Source organism: Urocampus carinirostris, chromosome 3, assembly GCF_059441175.1.
Source record: "Urocampus carinirostris isolate Australia breed hairy pipefish chromosome 3, RoL_Ucar_1.0, whole genome shotgun sequence".
Taxonomy (NCBI): Eukaryota; Metazoa; Chordata; class Actinopteri; order Syngnathiformes; family Syngnathidae; genus Urocampus; species Urocampus carinirostris.
The window spans coordinates 45530929-45547232 of record NC_142351.1 but is presented as its reverse complement, the minus strand read 5'-3'; the positions used below and the strand labels follow the sequence as shown (position 1 = coordinate 45547232).

Genomic DNA, 16304 nt, shown 5'->3' with positions numbered 1-16304 from the left:
GGTGAGTTTATTATCACCTGCGAGCAAAGCGAAGGTGGTAATAATGTTGTCATTATTTTATATATATATATATATATATATAAATATATATATATATATATATATATATATATATATACACACATAAATATATATGTATATAATAAAAATATAAGTGTTGAATTTGTTATTTTGTTTTGTAGTATTAGTTTATTTGTATTTTTGTAATGTTTCTGAAGTAGTATTTTTGTAGCATTTACGAAATAGTAATATTGTCGTAGAATATAGTTGTCATACATTAAAAGAAATGATTCATTAATACAAAAGGACAATTTTAGCAACACATCAATTTTAGATCAGTATATTTATTCCACAAAGTTTGTTTTTCAAAAAATAAATAAATAAAAAGAAAGCCAGCCACAAGTGATGCAATGCGTATTGTTCGTTGTGATTCTCAAAATATTGGAACAATAGTTTTCCCCCCCAGTCAATTAAGATTTGGTATCAGTATTGTCACACGCCACTACACTTCAAGGCTGAGGTACGGCGAAAAACAACGGCGACCATATGTTGAAGGTGCTGTCTCTGAGTAACTCTCTGCTACTGGTAACTATGGAAACCTTTTTCTTGTAGGGGAGCTAAACCCTACTCTAAAAAAACGGCCTGGCAAGGGATGGGTGCTGCCAGGCTTTACACACCACGACCCTATGACTCTGGTGGTTAAGGGATCTGTGAACCTTGATATATACATACATATATGTTTTTTTGTTTTTATTTGTGTGTCTGTCCAACCGAAGAAGGGGAAACTTAGTTTTGATCTGACCACCATATTTCACAGGCACCTTAGATGTGAAAAATGCCCAAAATAATCTGTGTCAGTATTTTCAGTTCTGCTGTCAGCAAAAAAAGAGCAAGTTGATGACTGAACAGCTGCTTTTCAACTTCCAGTCTCCAGTTTTCTCTTCTTTTCCGCTTGGAGTCCTTGTATCTTGAGGTTAATCTTTTCAAACAATATTTCTGTAGACTAATAAATATTTTGGCTGTTCTCCCTTCTGTTTGAGGATTGTATTCTCCATCTGGAATCAGTCTTTCTCTGAGTTTTGCACTCTCATGTGCCAATGCTCCTGCAAAAAGGGCAATGCCAACCTAAAATGATTTTTTTCGTCTCAACGCGGACGATGCTCTGACGCTTACCGAAATTCTAGTTTGCTTACAGCTTTACTCCATACGTCAATATAATGCTGTAACTGCATGCGGGAAAAACTGCACTTTATGTGACTGCCTCCTTATCGTACTAAAAAATATGACCGCTCATGACACATTTTGACTGCAGTCATGCTGAAGGGCTCCTGATGACTATTCTCCCAAACAAACCCTCGTTATCAGAACGAGCTTCTTTCAAAACTACCCGCCAACAAATCAGGGATAACAAGCCAGGTGCTTCAAAGTGGTTCAGGTGAACAAATATTTGATACCCTGTGGTATTCTTGTGGTTTTATTTTCCTCAATTTGAGACTATAAAATATGCAATGGCGATGCTGTGTCTCTTCTTCTAAACCCATGTTTGCTCTGCCTTCTTATCACAGGAGAACCTGATAAAGGAATGGCTTTTTTTTCCTGGTATTAATCTGATTCATCTTTGGGTTGTCGTGGTTTTTAAGTCATTTTTCTAGAATTGTATGTTATTTAACCTTTGTTACAACTGCGTCCATATATTGATATTACAGGGGTGTACATGATGGGAACATTTCTGTTTGTCTTATTTTCGCCAATTTTCTTCTAATTTCACAAAGTATAACTTGAAGTGAATAGTTATTATTTATTATTTCAATATGTTACTTTGAAGTAATAATCCCAGGAATGGAAATTTAGGATACATATCATGCATATAATGAATCCGATGTTATAAAAAAAAATGTTATAAATTTAATAGTTTATATATTCGCATTGTCTTTTCCTTTTCAATCATGTTGCAACAAATATCACATCACAAAATGAGCAAATCTCCTGAAAAGTACAAGCCGACTTAACTAGTGAGTACAACCAGTACCAACAGTATCTACAATTCAGTACATTTTGCCCAATAAACAATGCCGAGTAGGTTTAAAGGTATAACTTCTATAACCGACGATAGCAGTATCCCTTGAAATGAAATCAATGGATTTCCTAATGTTCTAATTTCTGTTTAAACATTATTTTGCCATGGCAGAAGTGGTTTCAAATTTGAAAATTTAACTCATTTACTGAATACCAATTTTAGCTGGAGACATAATGTAAAATAACAAAAACACTATATTATATGTTGTCCGCTGTGTTTTTTTATATGAAAATAGCCTTAAGACTCCACATTAAAAAAAACACTGTGGAAGTTCATGACAAAAAGGATTGTGCTTCCTTTTCAATATTTATACATCGTAACTAATAAAATAAAAGAGAGAGAGAGAGAGAGAGAGAGAGAGAGAGAGAGAGAGAGAGAGAGAGAGAGAGAGAGAGAGAGCATGCCATAGTATAGCTCTATTATAATTGTTGTTTTATTATTATTATTATTATTTTTTCATAAAAAAGGTTCTCCTCAGGACACACAGTATAAGCCACCAACTGTTAGAAATGTGTGTGCCTTGTTGTTAGCTGCTGGAACACATAACAGTAAAAACATCTGTTCCCCCAATAGGCGCCATTTTTACTGATCAACACAAAATTCATGGGTGGTTTCTATTGCCAATGCCTTAAGGATCCATGCCCAAAGTTGAAAGGAAAGTCGCTGTTGTGGATTGAAACAGCTGTGTGTGGACAAATGAATTGCTTTGTGATACCCTGATAAATGTGCCACAATCTGAATCCGCTCTCCCACAAATTGGGCCAACATTCACACATAAATTGAGTCGCATTATTCACACACATTAAAATCTAATATTATCACGTTTTGCGGCTGGACACAAATGCAGGGATGCCAAAACAGAGGCGGGTGTTCTCAAAAAGAGGGATGGTGTTTAATTAAAAAAAAAAAAAGGATGCACAAAGTAACAAACAAAGAAGTGGTCAGAACACAAGAAAAAGTCCAAACAAAACAAAACCTGACATGATAGTGGAAGACCGCAAAAACGACATTGATATGGCATCTAAGATGACAATTGTAATGGCCCGACCACCAAAGGACCCAACGGTAAGCGTCCATCTCATCTCTTCCTTTTTTGCATACAGGGTCTGTAAGCCACACCTCTTTCCTGTCCCAGCGGCTAAGAGAAAGTGCCTGCGCTGCTGATGTTTCTTGACCAAGTAGCAAGGAAGTCCTTCGGCCGCTTCTGTTTCCTCTTCTGGCAGCGGGGAAGATCCCTCGCTCACTTCTGCTCCCTGTAACGGTGACGAGAAGGTACCTGTCCTGGCAGGGAGGTGACGTTTACCCAGACCTATTGGTCTCTGCATCAGCGGGAAAGGCCAAGGACCCTCAAGCGCCCAAGCGGGGTTGGTAAGAAGGTCTCTGTCCTGGCAGAAAGGAGTCCTCGGCTCCTTTTTTTTTTCAGGCGGTCTGGCATCCGCGTGATATCAGGAGCTGGTACACGACCTTGACAAAAGGGTCCTAGGCAGAGGCCTCAGGTGTGACTACTTGTTTGTTTGTAACCGTGTACCTCTTTTTACTATTACATACCATCCCTCTTTTGAGCTACCTGCCTCCTCCACTAACAAAGATCCCAAAGGAACACCACAAAGGTGATGGAAAGCTTTATTAAATAGAGGACAAATATCTCCCTTTACTATCAGATTTTCCACATGCCAAACCAACAGTTTGTTATCCAAAACTCTGAATGGGTTGTGTGCTGCCGACGCGCTAACCGCGCTGAAATTACAGTGCATCTTGAAGGAAATTGATTTAGATTACACCTTAAGAATAAAGCCATCGGGGTTAAAGTACACGGTACGAATAGAATGTTTATGAGTTCTGTTAAAATTGTCAGTTAATATATGTCTTTAGACAAGATTCAACCATAGAACTGGGCCTGTATGTTTAGAAACATAATTTCAGTTCACTGAATGACTACCACCCACAACTTACAAGAAAATGAAACGTGGAACCTAAAGGAGAGTGTAGTTGGTTGTGTGTTTGTGTTTTGGTTGTCAAAGGTTTTCTCAACTAAATTCTGTTTTAAGCAAACGATAGTTACAAATTATTAATTGTTGTTAGTATTTGTAAATAATAAATATTTATATCCTACTCCAATACATATGCATTATTTTTGTTGCCTGTTACCTTATTAGATCCTTTTATTGGCAATGGTTACTTTCTCAGGTTGTGGTTAGAAATATTTTGTGGATTTACAAATGTAGTTGTTGTCCTTGTACTCTGACGTATGGAGGAGTATGATGTCACTACATTTTAACTGATCAAAAGCAAAATATTTATTTTTAAAATGGATTTAAAGGTACTGTATGGAATTTAAAATGTTGTTATTCTCTACTGCTATGTTCTGGCTTAAAGTGATTATCGCAGCCTCAGGCAGCTCATTCATGATTGGTGTATGTGCAATTGTTCGACGTGCTTAAATTAACTAATCTTTTTCCATCATTTGGCATTGGGACTGTATTTTAAACAGGCCTTTTCTTACTTTTACCATTTTCAGGCTACACTAACAAAAAACTGCAATGCCGAGCATAAATAACTCTCCAACCTCCCCCTTCTACCTACATATGTTTCAACCTGGTTACAAAGGTACTGTTGAGCCTAGTATGTATAAAAACTCAGGAATTATTGGCAGAAGTTTAAAAAAGAACATTTTCTATTTACTGTCCATAATAAAAAAATGATACAATACCATGCCAAAATCAAAATCCATGTTTAAACAATTAGTCGTGTGTTTTTTCCACTTAATTTACGCATCGCTGTAAAAACTGGTTTTCTGGCGGTAGTAAACAAATCATTTGAGTTTAAAACTATTATCCAATTTTACACAATTTGAACCACAGACTGCCAACATTAATGCAGCTATTATTATCCAATTGGGAACAGTGGGAGAAATGTTGGTCTTGTTTTTGTCTGTCTCTCCTTTCACAAAGCTGAACAACACACTTTTGTCTTTTTAAATGCAGCCCTACATGACTAAGCTACCTAGAGCACCAATTCAAAACAAAATGACCATCAAGCAAAACTGGTATAAGAACTTTATATTAAATAGTTTACCATTCCTAATGTTTCAGAGATTAGCATAGCTCATCACAATGTCTGACAAGACCTGCAGGATTTTTTTTTTGCGACTTACTTATGATCATTCCAGTTGTAATAATGCATTCCTGACATGTTCCCCTTTACAACCATCTATTTTCAATGGTGTTTGTCCTCATTAGGGTTGTGGGTGAGCTGGAGCGTATCCCAGGCGTCTTTGGCCGGGAGGCGGAGTACATCGTGGACTTGTTGCCAGCCAATTGCACCATTGGGGAAATTATTTATTATTCTCAGTTACATCAGGTAAAATATACGTTCTGTAAAAGATAATACATTGTTTTCCCTAAATAAAGGCAGGTTTGGATGTTGTTTTTTGAATTGTGCCCCTGAATAACCCCAACCCTCCCTAATATGTATTCTGGTCAGCAGCATTAGAAGGTTTGATAAGGTGTCCCCCATTCAGTTTTTACAACTTTGACTGTTAAGAATTTAGATATTAAGTCAACAGAAAGCTTTATTATACTTGTTATAATTCCTATCTAATCAAGCAGGCGTTTACTCTATGCGCAGGAGCCCAAAACACATTTCCCTAAATATTCTTTACTTATTAATGTTCTACAGTTGGAATTCTGGTGGAGACAGTGAAAATACTGATAATTAAAATATTGGGTATTTTGCAGTTCTGTAGAATTACAAAGAATATACCTTTATATTTTTGTCAGTGCGTAAATAAATTCAGAACAGTTTACTTTTCAAAACTTGGCGATATCGCTTTGAATAGCCACTTCGATGCACCACTATGTCCAGGATTGAGTTATATTTCTTTTTTTCTTTTTTCTTTTATTTTATGCTCTAATCAACTCAATGGACTTTCCGCCAAGCAGTTTGTGGCAAAACTTTTCTGCCATGCTGTTGCTTAGTGATAGCAGTGTTTTACACAGTTTTGAACATGTAACATAGTCAAATCATACAATGAATAGAAATAGAATAGAAGGATGTTACATACAGTTATGGGATCGTATTAGTGCAATATGCGGTAGTGCAAAAATAGGCAACAATGTGCAAAAAATAGTCAACATTGTGCAAAGTGAGCATGGGCAAGAATACAATTTTACATCTGTATGAGTTAGTGTGTTTGCAAAAGTTTCAGTTTGTTGTGCGGTGTGTGTTAAGGCTGGTAATGGCCCTGAGGAATAAACTGTCTCTGAGTCCGTTTGTTTTTGTTTTGTGTGACCTGTAGCGTCTGCCGCAAGGCAGCAGGTCAAAGAAGTGGTGGCCGGGGTGAGAAAAGTCCTTGATGATGTTTTCTGCTCTGCTGAGGTAGCGAGAGCAGGCAATGTCCTCCAGACTGGGTAGAGAGCAACCAACAATTCTCTGGGCTGTGTTGATGACCCTCTGAAGCGTTTTCCTGTCTGCTGCCGTGCACCCATGACACACCATAATGCAGTATGTTAGAATGCTCTCCACCGTGGCTTTGTAAAAGGACACCAACAGCTGCTGTTTCAGATGTTTTTTTCCTGAGCACTCTCAGGAAATGGAGTCGCTGCCTGGCCTTCCCTACCACCGCTCTGGTGTTTGCAGACTAGGAGAGGTCATTGGAGATGTGCACACCCAGGAATTTGAAAGAGTGGACTCTCGCTACACAGTCTCCTTTTATAATAAGTGGTGCTGGGTTCCTGCCTTTCCTCCTGAAGTCCAGTATGAGTTCTTTTGTTTTTGTGGTGTTCAGTAGGAGGTGGTTTTTCGAACACCACGTTGTCAGTGACTCCACCTCATCCCTGCCGCCTCGTCCCCTTCAGAGATGAGGCAGACCAAGGTAGTATTGTCGGTGTACTTAACAATTGTGTTTGTGAGGTGGGTCGGTGAGCAGTCGGAGGTGTAGAGGGTGAAAAGCAGGGGGCTCAATACACATCCTTGGTGGGAGCCAGTGTTAGGGTAGGAGAGACGTGGTTGCAGAGTTTCATGGACTATGGGCGGTTTGAAAGGAAGTCCATTATCCAGTAGATGGAGGAAGAGAGTCCTAGGTGAGAGAGTTTCTCCACCAGGATCTCCGGGATAATGGTATTGAAGGCTGAGCTGAAGTCCAGAAAGAGCATTCTGCCGTAGCTCCCCCGACGGTCCAGGTGTCTCAGCGCGGTGTGAAGTGCATTTGACCCCACTATGACAATTGTTACTTTCTCAGGTTGTGGTTAGCAATCTTTTGTGGATTTACAAATGTAGTTGTTGTCTTTGTACTCTGACATATGGAAGAGTCTGATGTCACTACATTTTAACTGATCAAAAGCAAAATATTTATTTTTAAAATGGATTCAAAGGTACTGTAAGGTATTTAAAATGTTGTTATTCTCTACTGCTATGTTCTTAAAGTGATTATCTCATCTTGTTATTTTTCCACTTGATATACATATATATATATATATATATATATATATATATATATATATATATATATATATCCCTAATGGGAGGTGGCTAGAGTCATTTCTGACTCTTTTTGGGAGAGGAGGGGATTCCCAGCCCCCTTGCTCAACCCAACTGAGGTGTTAGGAGTCATTAGGTGACCAAACCCCCCAATTCCAACCCTTAATGCTGAACGCCAAGCAGGGCGGCAACAGGTACCAATGTGTAAGTCTTCGGTATGACTCGGCCGAGGCTTGAACCACAACCTCCCAGTCTCGGGGCGGGCGCCATATCCCCAAGGCCACCGAGCTGGTTCATCCACTTCATTTCCACTTAACACACATATAAATTCTGAAAAAACAGATAGGCTGATTGTCCACCCCATGTTCGTGACTTGTTCTCGAACACTGCTCTGAACCCTGACATATGTAATCTTACCAAGAGTGACGCTATGAACAAATTCTGGTTTCATGTTGGATTCTAATCTATCGTTACAGTTAGAAGTGAAAAGTATTACTTAAATCGTTTTTTCCATCACCACAATATAGTGACTGTTTGCTCAATCTGTCTCCATTAGATGCTGGGATTATTATTCAGGTGTTTGTTATATCTCGTCTTGATGACTAATGTATTGCTTGCTCACTGGTCTTCTGATGTCAAAAGTATGCTGCTGGTGAGGCGAAACTTGACTGAGACAAGGACGTTTGATAATATTATCCCAATTTTAGCTGACCTGCTCTGGCACCTTCTCATTTTAAGAATTGACTTTCCGGTTCTGGGCGAGCCTGTATGCTGCACAATCCATATTTTCTGAGTCAAAGGACTAGCAGCTGGACCTGATCCTTGCTATCACCTAGAGACTCCTGCATCGAAGGACTGGTTGAGATGGGAAGCTTCGACTATACCATTACAGTTGGTGTTTGTATTAGTTTTTGATGTTGACTTTGTCTTTGTCTACCCGTGCCCACGCCACACACATCGCAGCCTGGTTGTCCTGGAAGGGGGATTATCTCATGGGTGGTCCCTTCTCAATGTTTCTCATTTTTTGTCATGCTGAGGTTTGTTAATTTTTCCTTCTACTCATGTAGATTTAAGATCATGATAAGTGCTAAGTACTATAATTGTGGCCCTGTACAGCCCTTTGTGACTCTCTGTGATTAAGGGCTATACATATAAATGAGACTTGATTTATGACTAAATATGAATTGGAAAACAATGCAACTTTTATGAGTGTCTTTCATATGTACTCACGTGCAGGTGTGACAGTACGGCTCTCCTTCGCCCGCGGAGGTCCACACCCTGCCCGAGAGCATGCACTGAGGTGGAAGAGGTAGAGGCTACCTTGCTCTAATCCTTCCAGCTGCCAGTGGGTAGTGTCAGCCCCTGTGATGTTAACTTTCCGGGAATCCAGCACCTCCTTTGTGGTCTCATTAACTACAAGAAAAATGTTACGTCAGTTCAAGTGGCTCAAGCGTACTGCAGGATACAGCGTCCGTCCAAGATGTTCGCAGCACTTGTTTTATGTTAATGGGACAACACTGAAATAAAGATCAACGCCCCGGAGGTAAGAAGAGGTAGAATAGGTGTCACGCTCACTCATGCGGAAAGCAAATGTTGCAGATACATGTCGTGACAGGTAAGCTGAGCAGGAATACATTAAGATGTCAAGGGGGATGTGATGCAGAATATAGAGAACTGCAAAGCAGCGATGGGACACTTTTTAACAAGTGGGAGTTGATGGAGAAGCCAAATAGGGAGCGATGGCACGATAAAAGAGTGCAAACAAAGCAGCAAAACTTGAGGAACGCGATGAAACGTAGAAGAAAAAGGGGGAAATTTGCATAAAGTGTAGGCGGTGCAGGGAAGTGGGAATACAAGGCCAATCAGGAACAGTCAAACATATCACCCAACATGCATTATAGATCAAAGTGCAGCGGGCAACATGGAAGCCAATGTTGAAATTCAGGTGGGGGTTGTCCCTCAGCCAAAGCAGCTCGCCGACGTCGCTTTAGAAGCTTTCATGCACAGATTGGCACCATCAGGTTAGTCCTACACTAATTTAGATGCAAAGATGGATTTCAATGAAAAGCCGTTAAAGAAGTAAATCATACTTGCTCTTACATTCAACATCAAACACAATTATATTCTCTCAGATATACTACTATACTCTCATACACACACTGCTATACTCATAGACATTTTACTATACAATCATACACACACAACTATACTCTCTAAAATATATTACTATACTCTCATACACACACTACTATACCCAGTCTTAAACATATTACTATACTCTCATACACAAACTATTATGCTGTCACACACATACTACTATGTGCTCTCCCATATACTACTATATTCTTTCACCTTTACTACTATGTTGGGAGCAACTCTAGTTTGACGTCTAACTGTTCAACCAATAAACACCGCCCAGTGTGCATCATTGTGGTTACCAGGGGTACCCATATTAAAACTACAAAAAGAGGTAAGGTGATCGTTACACTAGGTCTCAAAACCTCCCTAAAACAATTGCAATTTTAAAGGGGTGTGAGAAAGAATAGAAGTCTGTGTGGGGGAGTATAATAGTGTGTGTTTAAGGCTATAGTAGTATGTGTATGAAATCTAGTAGTATGTGGATAAGACTTACTAGTGAGGGGGGGGCTTTGATTTTTACATTATCATGAGTTGAGATGTGTCATTATAAAATACGACTAAATCTCTCTCTATCCCAGCCACAAATTAGCTGCATATTTGAAAGTGTTACGAGTGCCCAAGATAAATCCATGAGAAGCCAATTGAGAAATGAATCATACTCTCTTTCACGTATAAGGTTGTAGTCTCACACAAGAACAAATCTAATAAAGACAGTCCTACCCATGGACAAAAATTTATATACTCTCGCATACACACAACTACAATCTGTCACACATACTATCATATTCTCATACACACACCACTACACTCTCTCTCACAGATTACTATACTCTTATCCACACACTATTAGCTTTTACTCACATACTACTATACTCCTACATACACACTACTATAGATTCTCACAAACACTATTATACTCCCCACCACACACACACACACACACACACACACTATAATACTCTCTTACACACTTTACTATTCTTTCTCACACACCGATAAAAGTGTTAGTGGGTGTTCACACCTAGTGTCATGATAACCTCTCAGTGTGGTTTTACTTTGGAACTTTTGGTAACCATGACGATGCACACTGATCTGTACAGTTCAACAGCAAACTCGAGTTACTCCCAGTAGAATAGAATGTGAGAGAGTATAGTAGTATATGTGAGAAAATAGTAAGCCTAGTAAGTGTATGCGAATATATTAGTATGCGAGACAGTAAAGTAGTTTGTATGGGAGTGTATTGTCATGTTTCTCAATGGGTATGACTGGGTTTGTCTGAGAGTTGAGCATGCATGAGACCAAGACCTAACATGAGATCAATGTATGGTTGACTTAAATGGCCCCTCATAGACGTTTCTTTTCAGTACTCATAAAACATTAAACACACAGCTAATTTAAAGCTGAGATATAAAAAGATCTAGTGCTATTATAGTGTGACCAGTGTTGGGCACATAACTCTTAAAAAAAGTAATTTGTTATAGTTACTCACTACTTCTTTCAAAAAGTAACTGAGTTAGTAACTGAATTGTTCTATAATAAAAGTAACTAGTTATCAGGGAAAGTAACTTTTACCGTTACTTTAAAAACTAATTTTTTGTATGTCAAATTATTTGACATTTTCTGAGCAATATTGGAGTCTGTTGAAAAGAGAGGAAGTAGTTGAACCTTGTCATATATTTTGCAACACACCATCAAGAGATTTTTCCTGCATTTTAAGTGCAAAAATAAACACGAAACAATATTAGAAAATAGCAATCAGCAGTAAACAATATAGAGTCAATTTGATCAAATAAATCTAATTATCATAACCTGAGACAACTGGTCAAGTAGACATAGCCTATTGTACTTCAAGTATTTTGTTCAAAACAAGGGTCATTTTAAAACAATATAAAGTGGGATTTACTCCATAGCAGTAGTTCCTAAAGTTAACCTGGCCCAGGCCCCAGTGATTCGGTAAAAGCTCCTGCATCCTGAAACAATACCAATACCAATAGAATGTATTATTACGAATGATTAAAAAGGGGGGAAATAAAGCAAAATTAACACTTGAACGTTAACACTTAAAAACACAGGTAACAGATTAAACTATTTATAAATCTACAAAGAAAAAGATAAAATACAAAAACATTTTACCTTTTTTACTCAAATTTAAAGTCAATAGCACAAAATCCCTGAAAAATACTATCTCAAGGAGCACCGGCTCTTAATTGGTGAGTAGCTCGTTCCCGTCATCCAATTCCAAGAGCTAACAACATAATAACAACATAACAACAGCACTGCTGCTTTTAAACATAGGGCTCACATTTCCGGAGACTCAGCCCTCATTGACCTTTTCTTTTGGTGCCTTAGTAAATACTGTATTCGTGATCTCTATCCAACAATGTGGTCGTCGCTAATTTAAAGTGTGACATGATCAGAAGAGACGTGAAGTAAACAACTCGGGGCAGAGCAGAAAACCATTTTAACGGTAACAGTGTTATCATGGCGGAAAAAATAATTGGTCAGATTACCCTATTACCGAAAAAATATTATAATGGCATTCTTCTCAAATCCCAACACTGATTATGACATAACTTAACCGATGAGAGTGTAAAAAGCAAAGCCCCTCACTCACTCACTCACTAGCAAGTCTGATGCATTTGGGAAAAGCTCATAAATGAGAGAGGGCATCGGTGCAAATGCCGCCTCCACATGAATGATTGTTTTGGGGAAACAATCTTCAGTCCCCGAGGACGGGAAACGTTAGAAGACTTAAGAATCGACATTCTTTGAAGGTGTTGGAAGGGCTTAGTTCAGAACTCAACACTGCCATCTGGTGTTTCATACCCACAGATGCAAATCACACAAGTGACTTTCTCTGATTCCATGTATTTACAATTTAATCAAAAACAATGATTAAGGAGGGCATTTGACATAAAAATACAATTTAAATTATTAAAAAAAACTTCAATATGCCAGTCAATTGTTGTTAAAGGTATAAAATACACATGTTAATGCATCAAATCTCTAAGCTATGGAATCGGGACCTGGACCTGATGCATGCCAAAACAGGGGTGGGCAACTACTTAAGTTCAAAAGTGTGGCCAAACGGCTGATCTTGGAGACTTATCCCTTTTTTAATTTGTGAATAAACATACATGCAGACATATACAAATTATATTTCTAGTCAAATCCCTTTATCACAAGGAAGCTCAAAGGGCTGCACAGACCACGGATTATTGGTGCCTTAGTAAATACTGTATTCGTGATCTCTATCTAACAATGTGGTAGTCGCTAATTTAAAGCAATTATTATTGCAAACCACAGACTATTATTACACAATCCCTTGATCTAAAACCTACATGAGGGCAAGGAAAAACACAAACACCTCAAGATGAGGAAACTGAAGAAACCTTGAGAAGGGACCCGCACATGAGGTAACCCCCCTTCCAGGATGACAAGGCTGCTAGATTTTTGTTTTTTAAACAGATTAGTTTCATCAAACTGGTTTTAAAACGCTCAAAATTAAAGCAGAATATGAATTTAGGTCATTTTGTTACACACTACATTTTTAATTAAGTTTTGTATTATAACTGGAAGTTGCATTTTTTTTCCGTATTTTGTAGTGTTCCTGCAGTCGGATTTCCTTAGTATTTCTGAGCAAAATAATGTATTAGGTCTCTGAGTTTAGTCAGTATATTTGATATTTAGTTTCGAAGTAATTTTATAGCGTGATTGTCTTATTTCTGCATGTTTTTTTTTTGTTGTGGACACAAAAACACATTTTGTTAGTATTAGGGAATGGTGTAATATTAGTCTGTAGTTTGCAATAATCTGTGGTCTGTGCAGCCCTTTGAGATTCTTTGTGATTAAGGGCTATACGAATAAACATGACTCGACTTGACTACTTTATGGGGCAAATTGCGTATTTAGTCAACGACCAATTGTGCAAGTTCTCTTACATGATATTAAATATTAGAGGGGGCTGTGGTTGTCAACATGGGTAAACCTCTACCGTGAGAGACAAAATGTAGAAAAGAACAAACAGAAAATCACATTGTTTAATTTTTATATAATTTATTTGCAAATCATGGTGGAAAATAAGTATTTGGTCAATACCAAAAGTTCATCTCATCAATACTTTGTTTTGTACTTTTGGTTGGCAATAACAGAGTGCTATGTTCTCTGTAACTCTTCACACAAGCTTCTCACACATTGTTGCTGGTAGTTAGGCTCATTCCTCCTGCAGATCTCCTCTAAAGCAGTGATGTTTTGGGGCTGTCGTTGGGCAACACTGACTTTTAACTCCCTCCACAGATTTTGTATGGGGTTGAGATATGGACACTGGCCAGGCCACTGCAGGACCTTTAAATGTTTTTTATAAAGCTACGCGTTTCTTGCCCCAGCTTTGTGTTTGAGATCATTGTCATGCTAAAACCACGCCGCATCTCATCTTCAATGCCCTTGCTGCTGGAAGGAGATTGTCACTCAAAATCTTTTGATACATGGCGACATTCAGTCAGGCACAAATCAGTCATAGTCATCCCTTTGCAGAAAAACAGCCCCAAAGCATGATGTTTCCATCCCCATGTTTCACAGTGAGTATGGTGTTCTTTGAATTAAATACAGTATTCTTTCTCCTATAAAACACAAGAACCTGTGTTTCTACACAATATTATATTTTGGTTTCATCTGACTATAACACATTCTCCCAGTCTGGATCGTCCAAAGGCTGTAGACGGGCCTGGACGTATACTGGCTTCGACAGGGGGATATGTCTGGCAGTGCACAATTTGAGTCCTAAGTGTGTTACTGATCGTAACCTTTGTTTCTGTGGTCCCAGCTCTCTGTAGTTCATTCACTACGTCCCCCCGGTGTGGTTATCATTTTTTTTGTTTACCATTCTTGCTAACCAAATACTTCTTTTCTACTCTAATTTGGAAGCAAAGTTTTTAAAAATCACACAATGTGATTTTCCTTTTTGTTCTACATTCTCATGGTTGAGGTTTACCCATGTTAACAACTACAGGCCTCTCTGATCTTTTTAAGTAGGATAAATTGCACAATTGGTGATTGACTACTTAGTTCAAGGTTTATTAATTTTTCTCATGCTGACGTTTTTTTTTACTTTTCCTTTGCCCTCATTTCAGAGTAAGGGGTAAACAGGCTAGACTTGCAGTGTTTGTGCATGAGTGTTTACTTACTGAGGTGGTACTGCAGCAGGTAGCCAGTCAGGATGCCGTTAGCCATGAGCGGTGGTCCCCATACGAGCTTGATGGACTCTTTTTGTGCATTGGAGGTGGTCAGAATAGGAATTTGTTCTGGAACTGTCAAATACTTGACATTATCATCCTTCTCAAGCTTTTACATGCGAAATGGCTTTGTCACATAGTATTTGTGACTATTATTTAAGTTTTTCTAATTCTTAAAAGGACACTGTGTAATATCTACCTGTAGATGTCACTATGTTGTGTAGTGCAGCTGCAAATAAGTGCTGCAAAGCACAAGGAAGACTACAAAGAGGCTCAAAGTGACCAAACCACACTATTTTTTTCTCATTTTTTTGGTTTTGAGGTGCAGCCGTAACAGCAAGATGTCAAACATTCATGAGAGCCACCTATAGGTGAGCCTAATGTAAAACAAATACAAATTTCTTTTTTTAAGACAGTATATTATTCCCTCATTTTTTGAGGGCGCCGCATTCCAAAAAAGAACCGTAATAGTCAAAACCCGCGAGGTAAGAACAAGCCTATACTCATAAAATAATCTATTATACATTAAAACCAAGGAACAAAACATATTTGCAGGCTCAAGCATTTTATTGGAAAAATGGAGTACTGTAATGTATTAACTTATTTACTGTCAAATTAAAATTTCAGTTATAATCTCACTGCTATATTGCACGATTGGTTCACAACACTATCCCTTTTTTACTTCAGATTTTTCTTTTTGCCATCATGTAGATGTTATTGGAAAACAAAAATATGTGTAAAATGTTTTACTATCTTTTAGCTCAGGGGTCGAAAACCTATGGCTCGCGAGCCATATATGGCTCTTTTCATGAATACGTATGGCTTGGAGATAAAATTATGTTCAAGCAAATCTCACATATGGCTCTGTAGTGCGTGCATAGCTTGACTAGCAATAATGGTGCTGGAGGTATGGTCCGGTATATAGAGAGCATACTCCCATCTATAGTTTAAAGTCAAGGTGTCACAATAACATCCCTTGTTTTGGCTGTACGTCAATAAGGAATCATTTGTATAGAAGCTCATTAAATAATTTAGTTTCATTGTTGAGACACCTTATAATGAAAACCCACAGAAAAACTATGAACAGCCAGGAACCGCAGCCTTGCACACAGAGTGATTTCGATAGGGTGAGCGGGAGGGACCGCCAGATCTAGGCACACAACGCACTTCTCTCTGCCAAGTGCTCTCTGCACTGAAGGTAAATACGTCAGTTTCCTCCTTTGCAGTATTTTGTGAATTTTTTTACAAAATATCTCTGCTTGCACCTTGTTTTGAAACTATTATTATTGAAAATAATGCAGGTCAAAATGAGCCTCAACGATCTTACTTAATTGTGGGAGAGTGACAAGTTTAAAGTGGTATGTTTGCTGAAATAGGAC

At 38.4% G+C, this 16304-nt stretch overlaps 1 protein-coding gene across 14 annotated transcripts in view; it reads right to left on the bottom strand.

Annotated features, from left to right (window-relative positions):
* chl1a (cell adhesion molecule L1-like a) overlaps positions 1-16304 on the bottom strand; it is a 100842-nt gene that overhangs the window by 31853 nt on the left and 52685 nt on the right. For all 14 annotated transcript variants that reach the window (XM_088332034.1, XM_088332038.1, XM_088332041.1 and 11 more), the window contains 2 exons: positions 14878-15000; positions 8786-8968 (listed from right to left, as the gene is read on the bottom strand). In XM_088332034.1, the coding sequence (XP_088188160.1) occupies positions 8786-8968; positions 14878-15000 (306 nt within the window). The remainder of the gene's footprint in view (positions 1-8785; positions 8969-14877; positions 15001-16304) is intronic.